General features: G+C 52.2%; 1 protein-coding gene, 1 long non-coding RNA gene and 1 gene segment (V, D, J or C); 1 reads left to right on the top strand and 2 right to left on the bottom strand.

Moving 5' to 3' along the window:
- Nucleotides 1-6,032: 6,032 nt before the first annotated feature.
- On the bottom strand, nt 6,033-7,138 carry LOC104058138 (Ig gamma-3 chain C region-like). The segment is given in 3 exon segments: nt 6,033-6,130; nt 6,179-6,646; nt 6,771-7,138. Coding segments are annotated over 2 exon segments (258 nt in total).
- Nucleotides 7,139-9,329: 2,191 nt separating this feature from the next.
- On the bottom strand, nt 9,330-10,589 carry LOC128850171 (uncharacterized). 2 transcript variants are annotated; one of them, XR_008447578.1, is made up of 3 exons: nt 10,411-10,589; nt 9,553-10,254; nt 9,330-9,513 (listed from the first exon to the last, which is right to left on the bottom strand). It is a non-coding gene; the product is annotated as an uncharacterized LOC128850171 (long non-coding RNA). The 2 variants fall into 2 exon arrangements; XR_008447579.1 differs by having other exon boundaries at nt 9,330-9,630; nt 9,670-10,254.
- A 2,510-nt stretch (nt 10,590-13,099) lies between these two features.
- On the top strand, nt 13,100-14,556 carry LOC128850129 (shematrin-like protein 2). The gene is given in 4 exon segments (XM_054053105.1): nt 13,100-13,265; nt 13,603-13,971; nt 13,974-14,243; nt 14,246-14,556. Coding segments are annotated over 4 exon segments (1,089 nt in total). The 3' UTR covers nt 14,530-14,556.
- The last annotated feature ends 6,646 nt before the right edge of the window (nt 14,557-21,202 follow it).

The raw sequence follows: 21,202 nt of genomic DNA, 5'->3' as shown, positions 1-21,202 counted from the left end.
GGAGGACCTTTGAGAGCTTCAGGAGGACCTTTGAGAGGTTCAGGAGGACCTTCAAAAGGTTCAGGAGGACCTTCAAGAGGTTCAGGAGGACCTTAGAGAACTTTACGAGAACCTCAAGAACTTCAGGAGGACCTTTTGAGAGCTCTCTAAAGGACCTAAAGAACTTCAGGAGGACCTTCGAGAGTTCAGGAGGACCTTCGAGAGGTTCAGGAGGACCTTTGAGAGTTCAGGAGGACCTTCAGGAGGTTCAGGAGGACCCTTAAAGAGGTTCAGGAGGGCCTTAAAGAGCTTCAGGAGGACCTTCAAAAGCTTCAGGAGGACCTCAGGAGCTTCAGGAGGACCCTTAAAGAGCTCCAGGATGGACCTTCGAGAACTTTAGGAGAACCTCAAGAAACTTCAGGAGGACCCTTTGAGAGGTTCTGAAGGACCTTTGAGAGGTTCAGGAGGACTCAAGAACTCAGGAGGGCCTTCAAGAGGTTCAGGAGGACCTTCGAGAGCTTTAGGAGAACCTCAAGAGGTTCAGGAGGACCTTGAGAGGTTCAGGAGGACCTTTGAGGACTTTAGGAGAACCTCAAGAACTTCAGGAGGACCTTTGAGAGCTTCTGAAGGACCTTTGAGAGCTTTAGGAGGACCTTCAGAGGTTCAGGAGGAGCTCAGAGGTTCAGGAGGGCCTTCAAAGAGGTTCAGGAGGACCTTAAAGAGGTTCAGGAGGACCTTTGAGAGCTTCTGAAGGACCTAAAGAACTTCAGGAGGACCTTTGAGAGCTTCTGAAGGACCTTTGAGAGGTCAGGAGGACCCTTTGAGAACTTTAGGAGGATCTCAAGAAACTTCAGGAGGACCTTTGAGAGGTTCAGGAGGACCTTAAAGAGGTTAGGAGGACCTTTGAGACCTTTAGGAGAACCTCAAGAGGTTAGGAGGACCCTTTGAGAACTTTATGAGGACCTTTCGAGAGGTTCTGGAGGACCTTTGATAGCTTCTAAAGGACCTAAAGAACTTCAGGAGGACCTTCAAGAGGTTTCAGGAGGACCTTTGAGAGTTCAGGAGGACCTTAAAGAGGTTCAGGAGGACCTCAGGAGGTTCAGGAGAACCTTTGAGAACTTTAGGAGAATCTCAAGAGGTTCAGGAGGACCTTTGAGAGCTTCTGAAGGACTTTTGAGAGCTTCTGAAGGACCCTCAAGAACTTCAGGAGGACCTTTGAGAGCTTCAGGAGGAACTTTGAGAGCTTTAGGAGGACCTTCAAGAGGTTCAGGAGGAGCTCAAGAGGTTTCAGGAGGACCTTTGAGAGGTTCTGAAGGACCTTAAAGAGGTTCAGGAGGACCTCAAGAGGTTCAGGAGGACCTTTGAGAGGTTCGGGAGGACCTTTGAGAGCTTCAGGAGGACCTTCGAGAGGTTCAGGAGGACCTTTGAGAGGTTCAGGAGGACAATTATGGGATGTCGGGATGGGTTCCCACCACCGCAGGAGCTCCCGGAGCTCTCGAGGGCGGAATGGGGCCCTTTGAGAAGGTCCTTCAGGCGGAGGAGGAGCCCAAACGGGGCGGAAAGAGGGCACTTCCGGCACTTCCGGCCCCCCAAATGGGACCTCGGAGGCGTCGAAAACGGCGCAGACGAAAACGGAGAACTTTGGGGCCCAAAATGGGGATTTTAACCTCAAAATGAAATTTTTTAACCTCAAAATGGGGAATTTTAACTCAAAATGGAAATTTTTAACTCAAAATGGAGATTTTTGCCCCAAATGGAGATTTTTAACCTCAAAATGGAAATTTTTTAACCTCAAAACGGAGATTTTGCCCCAAAATGGAGATTTTTAACCTCAAAATGGAAATTTTTAACCTCAAAAGGAGATTTTTTGCCCAAAATGGAGGTTTTTAACCTCAAAATGGAAATTTTCATCTCAAAATGGATGATTTTTTTGAGCCTCAAAATGGAGATTTTTGCCTGAAAAGAGAAATTTTTGCCCCCAAAACGGAGATTTTATCTCAAAAAATGGAGATTTTTGCCCGAAAACAGAAAATTTTTGCCCCAAAATGGAAAATTTTTGCCCCAACACAGAAATTTTTGCCCCCAAAACGGAGATTTTTACCCTCAAATGGAGATTTTTTGACGCCCTGAAAAAGGGAGAATTTTTGCCCGAAAAGGGAGAAATTTGCCCCAAAAAATGGAGAATTTTGCCCCAAAATGGAAGATTTTTGTCTGAAAAAAATGAGATTTTTTGACCTAAACGGATAGATTTGGGGCCTCAAAAGTTATTTTTTTTTCCCCAAAAATTTCCGTTTTTCGAGCGCAAAAAGTGAAGATTTTTGTCTGAAACGGAGAAAAAAACGGATTTTGAGGCAAAAACGTTGCGATTTTGGGACTCCAAAGTGGAGATTTTTTGGAAGCAGAAAAAAAAATTCAGATTTTTTGGACGCAAAATTCCTGATTTTTGGACGAAATTTCCCTATTTTTGATGAAAATTCCAGATTGTTTTGATGAATTTTCCCTATTTTTTGTTGAAAATTACAGATTTTTTGACGAAATTTCTCTATTTTTTTATGAAAATTCCAGATTTTTGGACAAAATTTCTCTATTTTTTGATGAAATTTGAGATTTTTGGACAAAATTTCCCTATTTTTGATGAAATTCCAGATTTTGGACGAAATTTCTCTATTTTTGATGAAAATTCCAGATTTTTGGATGAAAATTCCATTTTTTTTGCCCGCAAGACTCAGGATTTTGGGGCAGAACCCTCAAATTTGTGCCTTTTGGGCAAAAATCCGTCGATTTTCGAATTTGCGTTCGTCAACAGTAGAAAAAACAGGAAATTTAGGTCAAAAAATCACAATTTTGGGCTTAAAAAGCGGAATTTGGGGTTAAAATGACAAAAAAGGGGAAGAAAACAGATTTTTTTTGCCCCAAAAAGGGGTTTTTTTGGTTAAATATCGATTTTTGCCGTGAAAATTGTGGTTTTTTTGCTGTGAAATGTCTGAATTTGCCACAAAATGTGAATTTTTTGCCGTGAAATGTGGATTTTTTTGGCGTAAAATGTTTTTTTTTTTTTTTTCTTTTTTTTTTTTGGGTGTAAAATGTGGGTTTTTTTTGCTTGTAAAACGCACGTTTTGAACATAAAATGTGGATTTTTGTGTGGTTTTGCCTTCAAACGCTCCTTTTTCGCCCATAAAATGCTGTTTTTTTTGCATCTCAAATGTTTGTTTTGCCTCAAAATGGGTATTTTTACCCCAAAAAACAGGGGCGGAGAGGGGGTGGGATAAATCGGGGGAATCTTTTAAACCATAAAACCGAGGGCGTTTTGCCTTAAAAAATGAAATTTTTGGCCCTAAAATGACTTTTTTTAACCTTAAAATTGGGTTTTTTAACCTTTAAAATTGGGTTTTTTAACCTTAAAATTGTTCTTTTTTTACCTTTAAATCATTTTTTTTACATTAAAATCGGGGCTTTTTTTACCTTTAAAACTCTTTTTTTTTTACCTTGAAGTTGGTTTTTAACCTTAAAATTGGATTTTTTTAACCTTAAAATTCGATTTTTTACCTTAAAATTGAATTTTTTGCCTTAAAATCGGATTTTTTAACTTTAAAATTGGAATTTTTACCTTAAAATCGGATTTTTTTAACTTTAAAATTGGAATTTTTTACCTTAAAATTGGATTTTTAACCTTAAAATCAGATTTTTTTTACCTTTAAAATTGGGTTTTTTTTTTTTTTTGCCTTAAAATCGGATTTTTTTTACCTTTAAATTGGATTTTTTTGCCTTAAAATCGGATTTTTTTAACTTTAAAATTGGAATTTTTTACCTTAAAATCGGATTTTTTACCTTTAAAATCGGATTTTTTTACCTTAAAATTGGATTTTTTACCTTAAAATCGGATTTTTGATACTTTAAAATCGGATTTTTTACCTTAAAATCGGATTTTTTTAACTTTAAAATTGGACTTTTTTACCTTTAAAATTGGAATTTTTTACCTTTAAAATCGGATTTTTTACCTTAAAATTGGATTTTTTTACCTTAAAATTGGATTTTTACTCCAATTTTTTTACCATTTTTTTACCAAACTCCATTTTTTTTACCCCAAAATGCCTTTTTTTTTCGTTACCAATGATTTTTTTCCCGTTCGAAACGGCCCTTTTTTTAACCAAAATTGGAGGTTTTCACCTCCACCCCAGCGACCTTTTCCACCCCCAGCCCCGATTTCCCCCCAATCCCGTTTCCCCTCAATAAAATACCTCTTTTTAACCAAAAATCACCTTTTTCACCATTTTTATTTTACCATAAATGGCGTTTTTAGCGTTTTTTCCCCCCAAAATTCACATTTTTCCCCTAAATTCACCTTTTTTCCCCCTAAATTCACGTTTTTTCCCCTAAAAGAGATATTTTTGCCCCCAAACAGAGTTCTTTCCGTTATAAACTGCATTTTCCGGTGCAAATTGTGCTTTTTTTTTCCGACGGTTGGGGCGAAAACGCCCAAAATTGGGGGCGAAGAAGCGAAAAATGGTCATTTTCTCACTTCGGAAGGGGCGGCGAAGGGAAATGAGGCGGAAAAAAGGGGGAGTTTCGGGGCGGCTTTTGGCTCAGAGAGCCGCGGGCGGATGCAAATGAGGACAAACGGCGAAAGGTGGGGCGGAATTTGCCCGATTTAGGGGAAAAAACAACTGCCCCCCCCCCCTCCACCTGCCCCTATGGGTTGACCTGATAGCCGGATTCTATGGGTAGACCTGATAGCCGGATCCGATGGGTAGACCTGATAGCCGGATTCTATGGGTAGACCTGATAGCCGGATTCTATGGGTAGACCTGATAGCCGGATTCTATGGGTAGACCTGATAGCCGGATTCTATGGGTAGACCTGATAGCCGGATTCTATGGGTTGACCTGATAGCCGGATTCTATGGGTAGACCTGATAGCCGGATTTGTGTGGGTTGACTGATAGCCGTTAGCTTGGGTAGACCTGATGGCTCATTCATCCTTTGACATAGCCTTTACCTGGGTAGACCTGATAGCCAGATTCTATGGGTTGACCTGATAGCCGTTAGCTTGGGTAGACCTGATGGCTCATTCGTCCTTTGACATAGCATTTACCTGGGTAGACCTGATAGCCGGATCCTATGGGTTGACCTGATAGCCGTTAGCTTGGGTAGACCTGATGGCTCATTCATCCTTTGACATAGCCTTTACCTGGGTAGACCTGATAGCCGGATTCTATGGGTTGACCTGATAGCTCTTAGCTTGGGTAGACCTGATGGCTCATTCCTTCTGGGCAAACCTAATGGCCGATCCTTTGAAGTAGCCTTTACCTGGGTAGACCTGATAGCCGGATTCTATGGGTTGACCTGATAGCCGTTAGCTTGGGTAGACCTGATGGCTCATTCGTCCTTTGACACAATTTACCTGGGTAGACCTGATAGCCGGATTCTATGGGTTGACCTGATAGCCGGATTCTATGGGTTGACCTGATAGCCGTTAGCTTGGGTAGACCTGATGGCTCATTCGTCCTTTGACATTTACCTGGGTAGACCTGATAGCCGGATTCTATGGGTTGACCTGATAGCCGGTTAGCTTGGGTAGACCTGATGGCTCATTCCTTCTGGCCAGGCCTTTGACATTTACCTGGGTAGACCTGATAGCCGGATCCTATGGGTTAACCTGATAGCCGTTAGCTTGGGTAGACCTGATGGCTCATTCGCCCTTTGACATAGCATTTACCTGGGTAGACCTGATAGCCGGATTCTATGGGTTGACCTGATAGCCGTTAGCTTGGGTAGACCTGATAGCCGGATTCTATGGGTTGACCTGGTAGCCATTAGCTTGGGTAGACCTGATGGCTCATTCCTCCTGGCCAGGCCTTTGCCTTTACCTGGGTAGACCTGATAGCCGGATTCTATGGGTTGACCTGGTAGCCGGTTAGCTTGGGTAGACCTGATGGCTCATTCCTTCTGGCCAGGCCTTTGCCTTTACCTGGGTAGACCTGATAGCCGGATCCTATGGGTTGACCTGATAGCCGTTAGCTTGGGTAGACCTGATAGCCGGATTCTATGGGTAGACCTGATAGCTGTTAGCTTGGGTAGACCTGATGGCTCATTCCTCCTGGCCAGGCCTTTGACATACCTGGGTAGACCTGGCAGCCAGAGCCTGGGTAGACCTGGTATCCAGATCCTGGGTAGACCTGGCAGCCAGAGCCTGGGTAGACCTGGTATCTATATCCTGGGTAGACCTGGTGGCCGAGTGCCTTGACTTGGTGGCCAACCACGTCGACTTGGTGGCCACCTCACCCCACATCCGTGACCTCCACCCACCCCACCCTTACCCGGGGGCCTCCACCCAACCCCTTCCGCCCTCGGTGCTATTTTGAGCTTAGGGAGAGGCCACCGCCAATTCGTAGCGCCGCCGAGGTCAAGACGAGGTCCGAAAGGACGTGGGGTGAAGCCTCCGGAGATGCCACCACGACCTAAGGGAACATAAAAGGGCCACAGGGGGAGCTCCAAAAGGACGCGGGGTGAAGCCCCTGGAGATACCACCATCATCCACATCGACGTGGAGTCAACCCAAGGTCTCCACCAAGGTCACGGCGCCCTTAGACGCCGCGTTGGATGACGTTCCTGTAGTCGGGAACTCGGCTGCGCTTGAGGTGGATGATGCTGGAGAGGATCCACTTGACCTAAGAGGACACGTTAAGAGAGGGTCACGCCACCCACCTCTTCCCCCACCCGCGAACCCACCCCACCACCCCGTGGGGACCTCCAGACGGCCTTGGCCGCGGGGACGTGGCGACGGAAGCCCACCTTGAAGAGGGTGACGGTGGCGCTGTAGCAGACGCTGAGGAGGAAGAGGGTGATGAAGACGGCGATGGTGTCCCAGGCGCCCAACCTCTCGGGGTCGGCGTGGCAGAGGTCTTCTGGCAGGAGGAACTCTAGGAGGAGATGGTGGAGACCATCTCCATCCATCTCCATCTCCATCCGTCACCTCCACCCATCGGCCTCCAACCTCCATCCACGATCTCCATCAGTGCTTCTCATCACGTCCACCCATCTCCATCCATCTCCATCACCTCCTTCCATCTCCACTCATCTCCAACCACTTGGATCCATCACCTCCATCTCCACCATCTTCATCCACCACCCCTCCAGGCTCACCGGGTTGACCTGATGGCCCACCTGATGGCCAATATCCCATCAGTTCCATGGGTAGACCTGACAGCCGCTTTCCCATCAGTTCCATGGGTAGACCTGACAGCCGCTTTCTGACTACATCCCATCAGTTCCATGGGTAGACCTGACAGCCGCTTTCTGACTACATCCCATCAGTTCCATGGGTAGACCTGACAGCCGCTTTCCCATCAGTTCCATGGGTAGACCTGACAGCCGCTTTCCCATCAGTTCCATGGGTAGACCTGACAGCCGCTTTCCTATCAGTTCCATGGGTAGACCTGACAGCCGCTTTCCCATCAGTTCCATGGGTAGACCTGACAGCCGCTTTCCCATCAGTTCCATGGGTAGACCTGACAGCCGCTTTCCCATCAGTTCCATGGGTAGACCTGACAGCCGCTTTCTGACTACATCCCGTTCCATGGGTAGACCTGACAGCCGCTTTCCCATCAGTTCTACGGGTAGACCTGACAGCCGCTTTCTGACTATATCCCATCAGTTCCATGGGTAGACCTGACAGCCGCTTTCCCATCAGTTCCATGGGTAGACCTGACAGCCGCTTTCCCATCAGTTCCATGGGTAGACCTGACAGCCGCTTTCCCATCAGTTCCATGGGTAGACCTGACGGCCGATATCCCATCAGTTCCATGGGTAGACCTGATGGCCGCTCCCTCTGGGTAGACGTGGCAGCCAGATTCTCCCTGTGGGCATAAGCCCTCTTTCTATTCAAATGAGCCTTATTTCTATGCAAATGAACCCTAACTGTGGGCGAATGAAGGTTAATTATAACTAAATGATGCATAAATCTATGGAGATGAACCATTGCGAAGGCAAAACAGGCCTGGAAGACCTCACTTTGGGTTTCCAGGGGATGACCTGATGGCCACTCCCTCCCGGTAGCCGGATTCTCTGGGTGGAATCAGCTCTACTTCTATGCAAACGACCCCTAATTCTATGCAAATGAACTATTCAGAAGGTAAACCAGGCCTTCTGGAAGACCTGGTGCCGTCCTCACGTTGGGTTGACCCCACCGCCCATTTATTTACATGGGTAGACCAGGTGGCCCATTTCCATGGGTAGACCTGGTGGCCCATTTCCACGGGTAGACCTGGTGGCCCATTTCCATGGGTAGACCTGGTGGCCCATTTCCATGGGTAGACCTGGTGGCCCATTTACGTGGGTAGACCTGGTGGCCCATTTCCATGGGTAGACCTGGTGGCCCATTTACATGGGTAGACCTGATGGCTGCTCTTTGTAGGTAGACCTGGCAGCCTCTTTCTCTCTGGTTGGCATGAGCCCTAATTATATGCAAATGAGCCACGCCCCTATGCAAACGAGCCCTAAATGCATGCAAATGAGTCGCTCCCCTATGCAAACGAGCCCTAAATGCATGCAAATGAGTCGCTCCCCTATGCAAACGAGCCCTAAATGCATGCAAACGAGCCGCGTCCCTATGCAAACGAGCCCTAACTCAATATAAATGGAGCCTAATTATATGCTAATTGCATGCAAATGAGCACGGTCTCCACCCATGAGCGTTCCCACCGCCTCCAACCGCTTTGACCCCTCATCTCCATCCTCTCTCCCCATCGCCGTCACCGTTTCCACCCACCTCCACCTCCAACCCATGGCCTCCGTTGACCCCCACCCATCAGATCCGCCCTTTCCCACCCTCCGCCACCGCCGCCGTTCCCATCCGTCTCCAAACCCCCCATTCCCACCACCTCCGTCCAACCAACGCCGCTCAGAATCACTCTCCGACCTCACTTCCATCGCCTTTTTATTCCTCCCTGAATAAACAGGGGGGGTCCCCGACACGAAGCTATGGGTGATGCCACCACCGCCGTCACTTTTTACCCGGGTTCTTGGTGATGCTCCGCTGGATGAACTTCATCGGCAGAGCCTCGTGGACCACCATGCAGCTGTACGTGTGCCCTCGGGACCAATCGGTCTTCTCGGCCACCAAGCGGCTGTAGAGGTAGTAGGTCCCATCTCCTGCTTTGTCCTTGACCGGGTGGCCGACGTCGTACTTGGTGGCCTCCAGAGGTTCTTGGTTCTTCAACCAAGCCACTGAGATGTCCTCAGGGTAGAAGCCGCGCACCATGCAGGTCAAGGAGACGCCGGGTTGGGAGCTGATGAGCTCCTCGGGCGCCGGTGGTAGAGCGTAGACCTTGGGGGAAACGCGCTTGCCTGGTGGGGGAGAAGATGCAAATGAGCTTTGGAGTTACGCAAATGAGCTCCCGGGGCATGCAAATGAGCTGTGGTCAACGCCAGCCCATGGGCGGTCAACGTCGACCAAGAATGGTCCACATCAACCGAGAGGTTATTTCCATGGGTTGACCTGATAGCCACTTCCTATGGGTTATTTCCATGGGTTGACCTGATAGCCACTTCCAATGGGTTATTTCTATAGGTTGACCTGATAGCCACTTCCTATGGGTGATTTCCATGGGTTGACCTGATAGCCACTTTCTATGGGTTATTTCTATGGGTTGACCTGACAGCCACTCCCTATGGGTTATTTCTATGGGTTGACCTGATAGCCACTTCCTATGGGTTATTTCCATGGGTTGACCTGATAGCCACTTCCTATGGGTTATTTCCATGGGTTGACCTGACAGCCACTCCCTATGGGTTATTTCCATGGGTTGACCTGATAGCCACTCCCTATGGGTTCTTTCTATGGGTTGACCTGATAGCCACTTCCTATGGGTGATTTCCATGGGTTGACCTGATAGCCACTTTCTATGGGTGATTTCCATGGGTTGACCTGATAGCCACTTCCTATGGGTTATTTCTATGGGTTGACCTGATAGCCACTTCCTATGGGTTATTTCCATGGGTTGACCTGATAGCCACTTCCTATGGGTTATTTCCATGGGTTGACCTGATAGCCACGTTCTATGGGTTATTTCCATGGGTTGACCTGATAGCCACTTCCTATGGGTGATTCCCATGGGTTGACCTGATAGCCACTTCCTATGGGTTATTTCTATGGGTTGACCAGATAGCCACTTCCTATGGGTTATTTCTATGGGTTGACCTGATAGCCACTCCCTATGGGTTATTTCTATGGGTTGACCTGATAGCCACTCCCTATGGGTTATTTCTATGGGTTGACCTGATGGCCACTTTCTATGGGTTATTCCCATGGGTTGACCTGATAGCCACATTCTATGGGTTATTGCTATGGGTTGACCTGATAGCCACTCCCTATGGGTTATTTCCATGGGTTGACCTGATAGCCACTCCCTATGGGTTCTTTCTATGGGTTGACCTGATAGCCACTCCCTATGGGTTCTTTCTATGGGTTGACCTGCTATCCCGTTTGCCCTCTGGGGTCTATCACCTTACGGGTAGACCTGACAGCCGCCCTCCCTACCCCGCCATGCAAATTAGCCCTTAATCATATGCAAATGAGCTCTAATTAAAGGAAGGTTAATTAAGGGGCCCAAAACCCACCGGCTTTCCTGGAGACGCTGCGGCTGAGCGGGGCGGGGAGGTCGGCGTGGTGGACTTTGCAGGTGAAGGTTTGGCCGCTCTCCCAATCCCTGGTGGCGATGGGGACGTCTCGGGTGGCCGAGAAGGTCCCATTGAACTGAGCTTTGAGGTCCACGGGGTGAGGGCTGAGGTGGTCCCCCTTCTTCTGGGTCCACTCCACCACCAAACCGGAGTCGCTCGGCAAATTCACCACCAAACAGCGAAGTTTAGGGCTCTGCGAGACGTAAAGGTCCGCGGGGTCGGGAGGAAGAGTGAAGATTTGGATGGCTCCGAGGTCCGGGGGAGAACCTACGGTGGAGAAAAGAAGCCTATGGAGATGCCACCACCATTGGGATCAACCCAACGCCATGTGGAGGTCCATAAAGACCTCAAATGAAGCCTACGGAGATGCCACCACCTTTAAATCAACGTGAGGTGAAGCCTATGGAGATGCCACCACCATTGGGATCAACCCAACGCCATGTAGAGGTCCATAAAGACCTCGAATGAAGCCTACGGAGATGCCACCACCTTTAAATCAAGGTGAGGTGAAGCCTATGGAGATGCCACCACCATCCGGATCAACCCAATGCCATATGGAGGTCCATAAAGACCTCAAATGAAGCCTACGGAGATGCCACCACCTTTAAATCAAGGTGAGGTGAAGCCTATGGAGATGCCACCACCATTGGGATCACCGTAGGGTCCACCCAATGCCATGTAGAGGCCCATAAAGACCTCGAATGAAGCCTATGGAGATGCCACCACCATCCGGGATCACCGTAGGGTCAACCCAACGCCATATGGAGGCCCATAAAGACCTCGAATGAAGCCTCCAGAGATGCCACCACCCCAAGGAAGCCCTTGGAGATGGCTCCAAGGTGGGACTCACTCAAACACTTGTGTCCCACCACCTCCTGGATGGTTCCGGAAGGCGGGTGGGTGACTTTGCAGGTGTAGGATTTGTCCCTCCAATCTTCCGTAGTGACGTTGAGGCGAGAGGTGGTCCAGAAGGTCCCCCCGGTGGCTTCGGGTTGGATGGGATCCACCGAGGAGGAGAGGAGGAGGCGGTGGTGGTCCTCCAACCAGGAGACGCGGACGGGGGGAGGGGAGAAGGAGGTGATGAAGCAGAAGAGGTGGACCTCGGCGGGGGAGCAGGAGTGGAAGAGGCGGACGGACGGAGCCCTCGGAGAAGAAGCTGCGGGAGAAGAACGAGGACCGGGGGTGAAGAGGACCTCCGGGTGGTCCAAAAGGACCTCGAGGAGGTCCAAAAGGACCTCAATGTGGTCCAAAAGGAGCTCAAAACCTTCCAAGAGGGCCTCAAGAGCATCTAAGGAGGCTTCAAGGAGACCAAGAAGACCTCAAAGGTGGTCAGAAGGACCTCAAGACCATCTAAGAGGGCTTCAAGTTGGTCAAAAGGACCTCGAGGTGGTCCAAAAGGACCTCAATGTGGTCCAGGAGGGCCTCAAGAGCATCTAAGGGGGCTTCAAGGAGACCAAGAAGACCTCAAAGGGGGTCAAAAGGACCTCGAGGAGATCCAAAAGGACCTCAAGACCATCTAAGAGGGCTTCAAGGTGGTCAAAAGGATCTCAATGTGGTCCAAAAGGACCTCGAGGTGGTCCAAAAGGACCTCAAAGGTGGTCCAAAGGACCTTAAGACCATCCAAGAGGACCTCGAGGTGGTCAGAAGGGCCTCAAAGGTGGCCAAAAGGACCTTAAGACCATCCAAGAGGACCTCAAAGTGATCCAAGAGGGCCTCAGGGCCATCTAAGAGGGCTTCAAGGAGACCAAGAAGTCCTCAAAGGTGGTCAGAAGGGCCTCAAAGGTGGTCAGAAGGACCTCGAGGAGGTCCAAAAGGACCTTAAGACCATCTAAGAGGGCTTCAGGTTGGTCAAAAGGACCTCAACGGTGGTCAAAAGGACCTTGAGGTGGTCCAAAAGGACCTCAAAGATGGTCAAAAGGACCTCGAGGAGGTCCAAAAGGACCTTAAGACCATCCAAGAGGACCTCGAGGTGGTCAGAAGGGCCTCAAAGGTGGTCAAAAGGACCTTAAGACCATCCAAGAGGACCTCAAAGTGATCCAAGAGGGCCTCAGGGCCATCTAAGAGGGCTTCAAGGAGACCAAGAGGACCTCAAAGGTGGTCAGGAGGGCCTCAAAGGTGGTCAGAAGGACCTCGAGACCATCCAAGAGGACCTCGAGGTGGTCAGAAGGACCTCAAAGGTGGTCAGAAGGACCTTAAGACCATCCAAGAGGACCTCAAAGGTGGTCAGAAGGGCCTCAAAGGTGGTCAGAAGGACCTCAAAGGTGGTCAGGAGGACCTCAAAGGTGGTCAGAAGGACCTCGAGACCATCCAAGAAGAGCTCGAGAAGGTCAAAAAGGACCTGGAGGAGGTCCAGGAGGTCCTGGAGGAGGTCCAGGAGGTCCTGGAGGAGGTCCAGGCCGGCGGTACCTGGGACGGTGGCGGGTGGCGGTGGTGCCGGTGGGCGGATGGTGGACGGTGCAGGCGGTGGCCGAGTCTTCTCCTCGACTGAGTTGCCTGAAGAGTCCCGACGGCCTTCGGACCACGGGGAAGAGCTGAGAACCACCGCGGTCCCACCGGACCGAGACCGGAGGGGGGAAGAAGTTGTCCACCAGGCACGAGGGGACACCAGAGGTGGTGGTGGAGGTGGTGGTGGTGGTGGTGGCATCTCCAGAACATGAGACCAAAGGGAAGATGGAAGGAGGACTCTTCTGGGCTGCAAAGAGGAACATCAGGAGATGTTCAAAGAGGTCCTCCAGAGGGGCAAAAAGAGCCCCTTTGGAGCTTCTCAGGGGCCAAAAGGACCTCCAAAGGGCCATAATGACCTCCAGAAGGTCCATAATGACCTCCAGAAGGTCCATAATGACCTCCAAAGGGCCATAATGACCTCGAGAAGGTCCATAATGACCTTCAGAAGGTCCATAATGACCTTCAGAGGGGCTCTGTGGGGCTCTGTGGGTCTCTATGGGGTCTCTGTGGGGTCTCTATGGGTCTCTATGGGGTCTCTATGGGGTCTCTGTGGGTCTCTATGGGGTCTCTATGGGGTCTCTGTGGGTCTCTATGGGTCTCTATGGGGTCTCTATGGGGTCTCTGTGGGTCTCTATGGGGTCTCTATGGGTCTCTGTGGGTCTCTATGGGTCTCTATGGGTCTCTGTGGGTCTCTATGGGGTCTCTATGGGTCTCTATGGGTCTCTATGGGTCTCTATGGGTCTCTGTGGGTCTCTATGGGGTCTCTATGGGGCTCTATGGGTCTCTATGGGTCTCTATGGGGTCTCTATGGGTCTCTATGGGTCTCTATGGGGTCTCTATGGGGTCTCTATGGGCTCTATGGGTCTCTATGGGTCTCTATGGGTCTCTATGGGGTCTCTATGGGTCTCTATGGGGTCTCTATGGGTCTCTATGGGGTCTCTATGGGTCTCTATGGGTCTCTATGGGGTCTCTATGGGGTCTCTATGGGGTCTCTATGGGTCTCTATGGGGTCTCTGTGGGTCTCTATGGGTCTCTATGGGGTCTCTATGGGGTCTCTATGGGTCTCTATGGGGATCTATGGGGTCTCTATGGGTCTCTATGGGGTCTCTATGGGTCTCTATGGGTCTCTATGGGGTCTCTATGGGTCTCTATGGGTCTCTATGGGGATCTATGGGGTCTCTATGGGGTCTCTATGGGTCTCTATGGGGTCTCTATGGGGTCTCTATGGGTCTCTATGGGTCTCTGTGGGTCTCTATGGTTTCTCTGTTGTCTCTCTATGGTCTTTATGGGTCTCTGTGGTCTCTCTATCGTCTCTCTGCAGTCTCTATGGTCTCTCTGTGCTCTCTATGGTTTCTCTGTTGTCTCTATGGTCTCTCTATGGGTCTCTATGGGGTCTCTATGGAGCCCCATAGCGAGTTCTGCCCCATAGCGGCTCCTGCCCCATAGGGAGCTGCCCCATAGATCCCCCTGCCCCACAGCGAGCTCCTGCCCCATAGCAGCTACCCCATAGCTGCTCCTGCCCCATTGAGAGCCGCCCCATAGATCCCCCTGCCCCATAGCTGCTCCTGCCCCATAGCTCCCCCTGCCCCACAGCAAGCTCTGCCCCACAGCAGCTGCCCCATAGATCCTCCCCTGCCCCACAGCGAGCTCTGCCCCATAGCAGCTTGTGCCCCATAGCAGCTGCCCCATAGCGAGCTCTGCCCCATAGATCCCCTCTGCCCCATAGCAGCTCCTGCCCCATAGCAAGCTACCCCATAGCGGTCTCTGCCCCATTTAAAGCTGCCCCATAGTTCCCTCCTGCCCCATAGCAGCCTCTGCCCCATAGCAGCTGCCCCATAGACCCCTCTCCTGCCCCATTGAGAGCTGCCCCATAGCTTCCCCCTGCCCCATAGACCTCCCCCTGCCCCACAGCGAGCTCTGCCCCACAGCACCTCCTGCCCCATAGATCCCCCCGACCCACAGCGAGTCCTGCCCCATAGATGATGCCCCCGTGACCCATAGGGAGCTCTGCCCCATAGACCTCTCCCTGCCCCACAGCGAGCTCTGCCCCACAGCACCTCCTGCCCCATAGATCCCCCCTGCCCCATAGCGAGCTCTGCCCCATAGCAGCTGCCCCATAGTGGCCTCTGCCCCATAGCGAGCTGCCCCATAGATCGCCCCCTGCCCCATAGCAGCTCCTGCCCCACAGCGAGCTCTGCCCCATAGGGAGCTGCCCCATAGCTCCCTCCTGCCCCATAGAAGCTGCCCCATAGCTCCCCCCCGCCCCATAGCGGTTCCTGCCCCATAGCGAGCTCTGCCCCATAGATCCCACCTGCCCCATAGCAGCTGCCCCATAGCAGCTCCTGCCCCATAGGGAGCTGCCCCATAGCGAGCTCTGCCCCACAGCAGCTCCTGCCCCACAGATCCCCTCTGCCCCATTGAGAGCTGCCCCATAGCTCCCCCCTGCCCCACAGCGAGCTCTGCCCCATAGCAGCTGCCCCATAGATTCCCCTCTACCCCACAGGAGCTGCCCTATAGCAACCCCTGCCCCATAGCGAGCTCTGCCCCATAGATCCTCCTCTGCCCCATAGCAGCTGCCCCATAGCGGCTCCTGCCCCATAGCAGCTGCCCCATAGATCTCGATCCTGCCCCATAAGGAGCTGCCCCACAGCGAGCTCTGCCCCATAGCTCCCCCCTGCCCCATAGCAGCTCCTGCCCCATTGAGAGCTGCCCCATAGCAGCTGCCCCATAGATTCCCCTCTACCCCACAGGAGCTGCCCCATAGCAACCCCTGCCCCATAGCGAGCTCCTGCCCCATAGCGAGCTGCCCCATAGCAGCTGCCCCATAGCGGCCTCTGCCCCATAGGGAGCTGCCCCATAGATTCCCCCCTGCCCTACAGCGAGCTCTGCCCCATAGCAGCTCCTGCCCCATAGCGAGCTGCCCCATAGACCCCTATCCTGCCCCATAGGGAGCTGCCCCATAGATTCCCCCCCTGCCCCACAGTGAGCTCTGCCCCACAGCACCTCCTGCCCCATAGATCCCCTCTGCCCCATTGAGAGCTGCCCCATAGATTCCCCCCTGCCCCACAGCGAGCTCTGCCCCACAGCAGCTGCCCCATAGATCCCCCTCTACCCCATAGGAGCTGCCCCATAGCAACCCCTGCCCCATTGAGAGCTGCCCCATAGATCCCCTCTGCCCCATAGGAGCTGCCCCATAGCGGCTCCTGCCCCATAGATCCCCCCCGCCCCACAGCGAGCTCTGCCCCATAGCAGCTCGTGCCCCATAGCGAGCTGCCCCATAGCGGCCTCTGCCCCATTGAGAGCTGCCCCATAGATCCTCCCCTGCCCCATAGCGGCTCCTGCCCCATAGCAGCTGCCCCATAGACCCCTATCCTGCCCCATAGCGAGCTTTGCCCCACAGCACCTCCTGCCCCATAGATCCCCCCTGCCCCATTGAGAGCTGCCCCATAGACCTCCCCCTGCCCCACAGATCCTCCCCTGCCCCATAGCGAGCTCTGCCCCATACACCCCCTGTGCCCCACAGCGAGCTCTGCCCCATAGATTCCCCCCTGCCCCATAGCGAGCTGCCCCATAGACCCCTGTCCTGCCCCATAGCGGCCTCTGCCCCATTGAGAGCTGCCCCATAGATCCCCCCTGCCCCACAGCGAGCTCTGCCCCATAGCAGCTCGTGCCGCATAGCGGCTGCCCCATAGCGGCCTCTGCCCCATTGAGAGCTGCCCCATAGATCGCCCCCTGCCCCATAGCGGCTCCTGCCCCATAGACCCCTCTTCTGCCCCATAGCAGCTGCCCCACAGCACCTCCTGCCCCATAGATCCCCTCTGCCCCATTGAGAGCTGCCCCATAGACCTCCCCCTGCCCCATAGATTCCCCCCTGCCCCATAGCGAGCTGCCCCATAGACCCCTATCCTGCCCCACAGCGAGCTCCTGCCCCATAGCGAGCTCCTGCCCCATAGCGGCCTCTGCCCCATAGCGGCCTCTGCCCCATTGAGAGCTGCCCCATAGATTCCCCCCTGCCCCACAGCGAGGTCTGCCCCACAGCAGCTGCCCCATAGATCCCCTCTGCCCCATAGCAGCTGCCCCATAGCGGCCTCTGCCCCATTGAGAGCTGCCCCATAGATCACCCCCTGCCCCATAGTGGCTCCTGCCCCATAGAGAGCTCTGCCCCATAGCAGCTGCCCCATAGATCCCTATCCTGCCCCATAGCGAGCTCTGCCCCACAGCAGCTCCTGCCCCATAGATCCCCTCTGCCCCATTGAGAGCTGCCCCATAGCTCCCCCCTGCCCCATAGCGGCTCCTGCCCCATAGACCTCCCCCTGCCCCACAGCGAGCTCTGCCCCATAGATCCCCCCCTGCCCCATAGCAGCTGCCCCATAGATTCCCCTCTACCCCACAGGAGCTGCCCCATAGATCATCCCCCGCCCCACAGCGAGCTCTGCCCCATAGCGGCTCCTGCCCCATAGCGAGCTGCCCCATAGATCCTCCTCTGCCCCATAGATCCCTCCTGCCCCATAGCGAGCTGCCCCATAGCGGCTGCCCCATAGATTCCCCTCTACCCCACAGCAACCCCTGCCCCACAGCGATCTCTGCCCCATAGATCCTCCCCTGCCCCATAGCGGCTCCTGCCCCATAGATCCCTCTCTCTGCCCCACAGATCCCTCTCTGCCCCATAGATCCCTCTCTCTGCCCCACAGATCCCTCTCTGCCCCACAGATCCCCTCTGCCCCATAGATCCCCCTCTGCCCCACAGATCCCCTCTGCCCCATAGATCCCCTCTGCCCCACAGATCCCTCTCTGCCCCACAGATCCCCCTCTGCCCCATAGATCCTCACCCGCCCCACGGCTCTCTCCGCTCTCTTCTGCCCCACACATTTCTGTCTCCGCCCCCCGAGTCCCCCCTCCCCCCCCCATAGCGCCCCACAGCGCCCCATAGCGGCCCAGTTTGGACCAGTTCAGACCAGTATGGACCGGTTTGGACCCCATTGAGCCCCAGTTTGGACCAGTATAGACCAGTTTGGACCAGTTTAGACCTATTTGAGCTCCAGTTTGGACCAGTTTGGACCAGTTTAGGCTCTTCTGAGCCCCAGTTTGGACCAGTATTGACCAGTATAGACCAGTATAGACCGGTTTGGACCAGTTTGGACCTCTTTGAGCTCCAGTATAGACCAGTTTGGACCAGTTTAGTGTCCTCTGAGCCCCAGTTTGGACCAGTTTGGACCTCTTTGAGCTCCAGTTTGAACCAGTATAGACCAGTTTGGACCAGTTTGGACCTCTTTGAGCTCCAGTTTGGACCAGTATGGACCAGTATGGACCAGTTTGGACCTCTTTGAGCTCCAGTTTGGACCAGTTTGGACCAGTTTAGACCAGTTTAGGCTCTTCTGAGCTCCAGTTTGGACCAGTATAGACCAGTATAGACCAGTTTGGACCAGTTTGGACCAGTCTGGACCTCTTTGAGCTCCAGTATAGACCAGTTTGGACCAGTTGGACCAGTATAGACCAGTTCGGACCTCTTTGAGCCCCAGTTTGGACCAGTTTGCACCTATTTGAATTCCAGTTTGGACCAGTTTGGACCAGTTTGGACCATTATGACCCAGTTTGGACCAGTTTGGACCCCATTGAGCCCCAGTTTGGACCAGTTCAGACCAGTATAGACCAGTTTGGACCTCTTTGAGTCCCAGTTTAGACCAGTTTGGACCAGTTTGGACCAGTATAGACCAGTATAGACCAGTATAGACCAGTTGAGGCTCTTCTGAGCCCCAGTTTGGACCAGTTCAGACCAGTATAGACCAGTTTGGACCTCTTTGAGCCCCAGTTTGGCCCAGTTTGGCCCAGTTTGGCCCTCTTCGAGCCCCAGTTTGGAGCAGTTATGAGGTCTCCAATCCCATCTCCACCTCAAAGAGGTCCTCCATGACTCAAAGAGGTCCTCAATGACTCCAAGAGGTCCTCAATGAGGTCCTCAATGGGTCAAAGTGGTTCTTAATGGGTCAAAGAGGTCCTCCATGAGATCCTCAATGACTCAAAGAGGTCCTCAATGACTCCAAGAGGTCCTCAAAGAGGTCCTCAATGACTCCAAAGAGGTCCTCAATGACTCCAAGAGGTCCTCCACGACCCCAAAGAGGTCCTCAATGACTCCAAAGAGGTCCTCAATGACTCCAAGAGGTCCTCAAAGAGGTCCTCAATGACTCCAAAGAGGTCCTCAATGACTCCAAGAGGTCCTCAAAGAGGTCCTCAATGGGTCAAAGAGGTCCTCCATGACTCCAAAGATGTTCTCCATGAGGTCAATGAGATCCTCCATGACTCCAAGAGGTCCTCCATGAGGTCAAAGAGGTCCTCAATGACTCCAAAGAGGTCCTCAATGACTCAAAGAGGTCCTCAAAGAGGTCCTCAATGACTCCAAAGAGGTCCTCAATGACTCAAAGAGGTCCTCAAAGAGGTCCTCAATGACTCCAAGAGGTCCTCCACGACCCCAAAGAGGTCCTCCATGAGATCGAGGAGGTCCTCCATGAGCTCAAAGAGGTCCTCAACGACTCCAAAGAGGTCCTCAATGACTCCAAAGAGGTCCTCAATGACTCCAAGAGGTCCTCAAAGAGGTCCTTAATGGGTCAAAGAGGTTCTCAATGACTCAAAGAGGTCCTCAAAGAGGTCCTTAATGACTCAAAGAGGTCCTCAAAGAGGTCAATGAGATCCTCCATGAGGTCAAAGAGGTCCTCAATGACTCCAAAGAGGTCCTCAATGACTCAAAGAGGTCCTCCATGAGGTCCTTAATGACTCAAAGAGGTCCTCCATGACTCCAAAGATGTTCTCCATGAGGTCAATGAGATCCTCCATGAGGTCAAAGAGGTCCTCAACGACCCCAAAGAGGTCCTTAATGACCCAAAGAGGTCCTCAAAGAGGTCCTTAATGGGTCAAAGAGGTCCTCAATGACTCCAAGAGGTCCTCAATGACCCCAAAGAGGTCCTCCATGTCTCAAAGAGGTCCTCAAAGAGGTCCTCAATGGGTCAAAGAGGTCCTCCATGAGCTCAAAGAGGTCCTCAATGACTCCAAGAGGTCCTCAAAGAGATCCTCAATGACTCCAAGAGGTCCTCCACGACCCCAAAGAGGTCCTCCATGAGGTCGAGGAGGTCCTCCATGAGCTCAAAGAGGTCCTCAACGACTCCAAAGAGGTCCTCCATGACTCCAAAGAGGTCCTCAATGACTCCAAAGAGGTCCTCAATGGGTCAAAGAGGTCCTCAATGACTCCAAAGAGGTCCTCAATGACCCCAAAGAGGTCCTCAATGACTCCAAGAGGTCCTCAATGACCCCAAAGAGGTCCTCAATGACCCCAAAGAGGTCCTCAATGACTCCAAGAGGTCCTCAATGACTCCAAAGAGGTCCTCCACGACCCCAAAGAGGTCCTCCATGAGCTCAAAGAGGTCCTCAACGACTCCAAGAGGTCCTCCATGAGGTCCTCAATGGGTCAAAGAGGTTCTTAATGGGTCAATGAGGTCTCCCACGAGGTCAAAGAGGTCCTCAACGACTCCAAAGAGGTCCTCAATGACTCCAAGAGGTCCTCAAAGAGGTCCTCAATGACTCCAAGAGGTCCTCAAAGAGGTCCTCAATGACTCCAAGAGGTCCTCAAAGAGGTCCTCAATGACTCCAAGAGGTCCTCAAAGAGGTCCTCAATGACTCCAAGAGGTCCTCAAAGAGGTCCTCAATGACTCAAAGAGGTCCTCAACGACTCCAAGAGGTCCTCAATGACCCAAAGAGGTCCTCAATGAGGTCAAAGAGGTCCTCAGTGACTCCAAAGAGGTCCTCAATGACTCAAAGAGGTCCTCAATGGCTCCAAAGAGGTCCTCAAAGAGGTCCTTAATGGGTCAAAGAGGTCCTCAATGACTCAAAGAGGTCCTCAATGACTCCAAGAAGTCCTCAATGACCCCAAAGAGGTCCTCAATGACTCCAAAGAGGTCCTCAACGACTCCAAGAGGTCCTCAAAGAGGTCCTCCATGAGCTCAAAGAGGTCCTCAATGACTCCAAGAGGTCCTCAATGGGTCAAAGAGGTCCTCCATGACTCCAAAGATGTTCTCCATGAGGTCAATGAGATCCTCCATGAGGTCAAAGAGGTCCTC

This window comes from Cuculus canorus, chromosome 39, assembly GCF_017976375.1.
Source record: "Cuculus canorus isolate bCucCan1 chromosome 39, bCucCan1.pri, whole genome shotgun sequence".
Classification (NCBI taxonomy): Eukaryota; Metazoa; Chordata; class Aves; order Cuculiformes; family Cuculidae; genus Cuculus; species Cuculus canorus.
The sequence above is the reverse complement of the archived record's forward strand: the minus strand, read 5'-3'. Positions and strand labels throughout refer to the sequence as shown.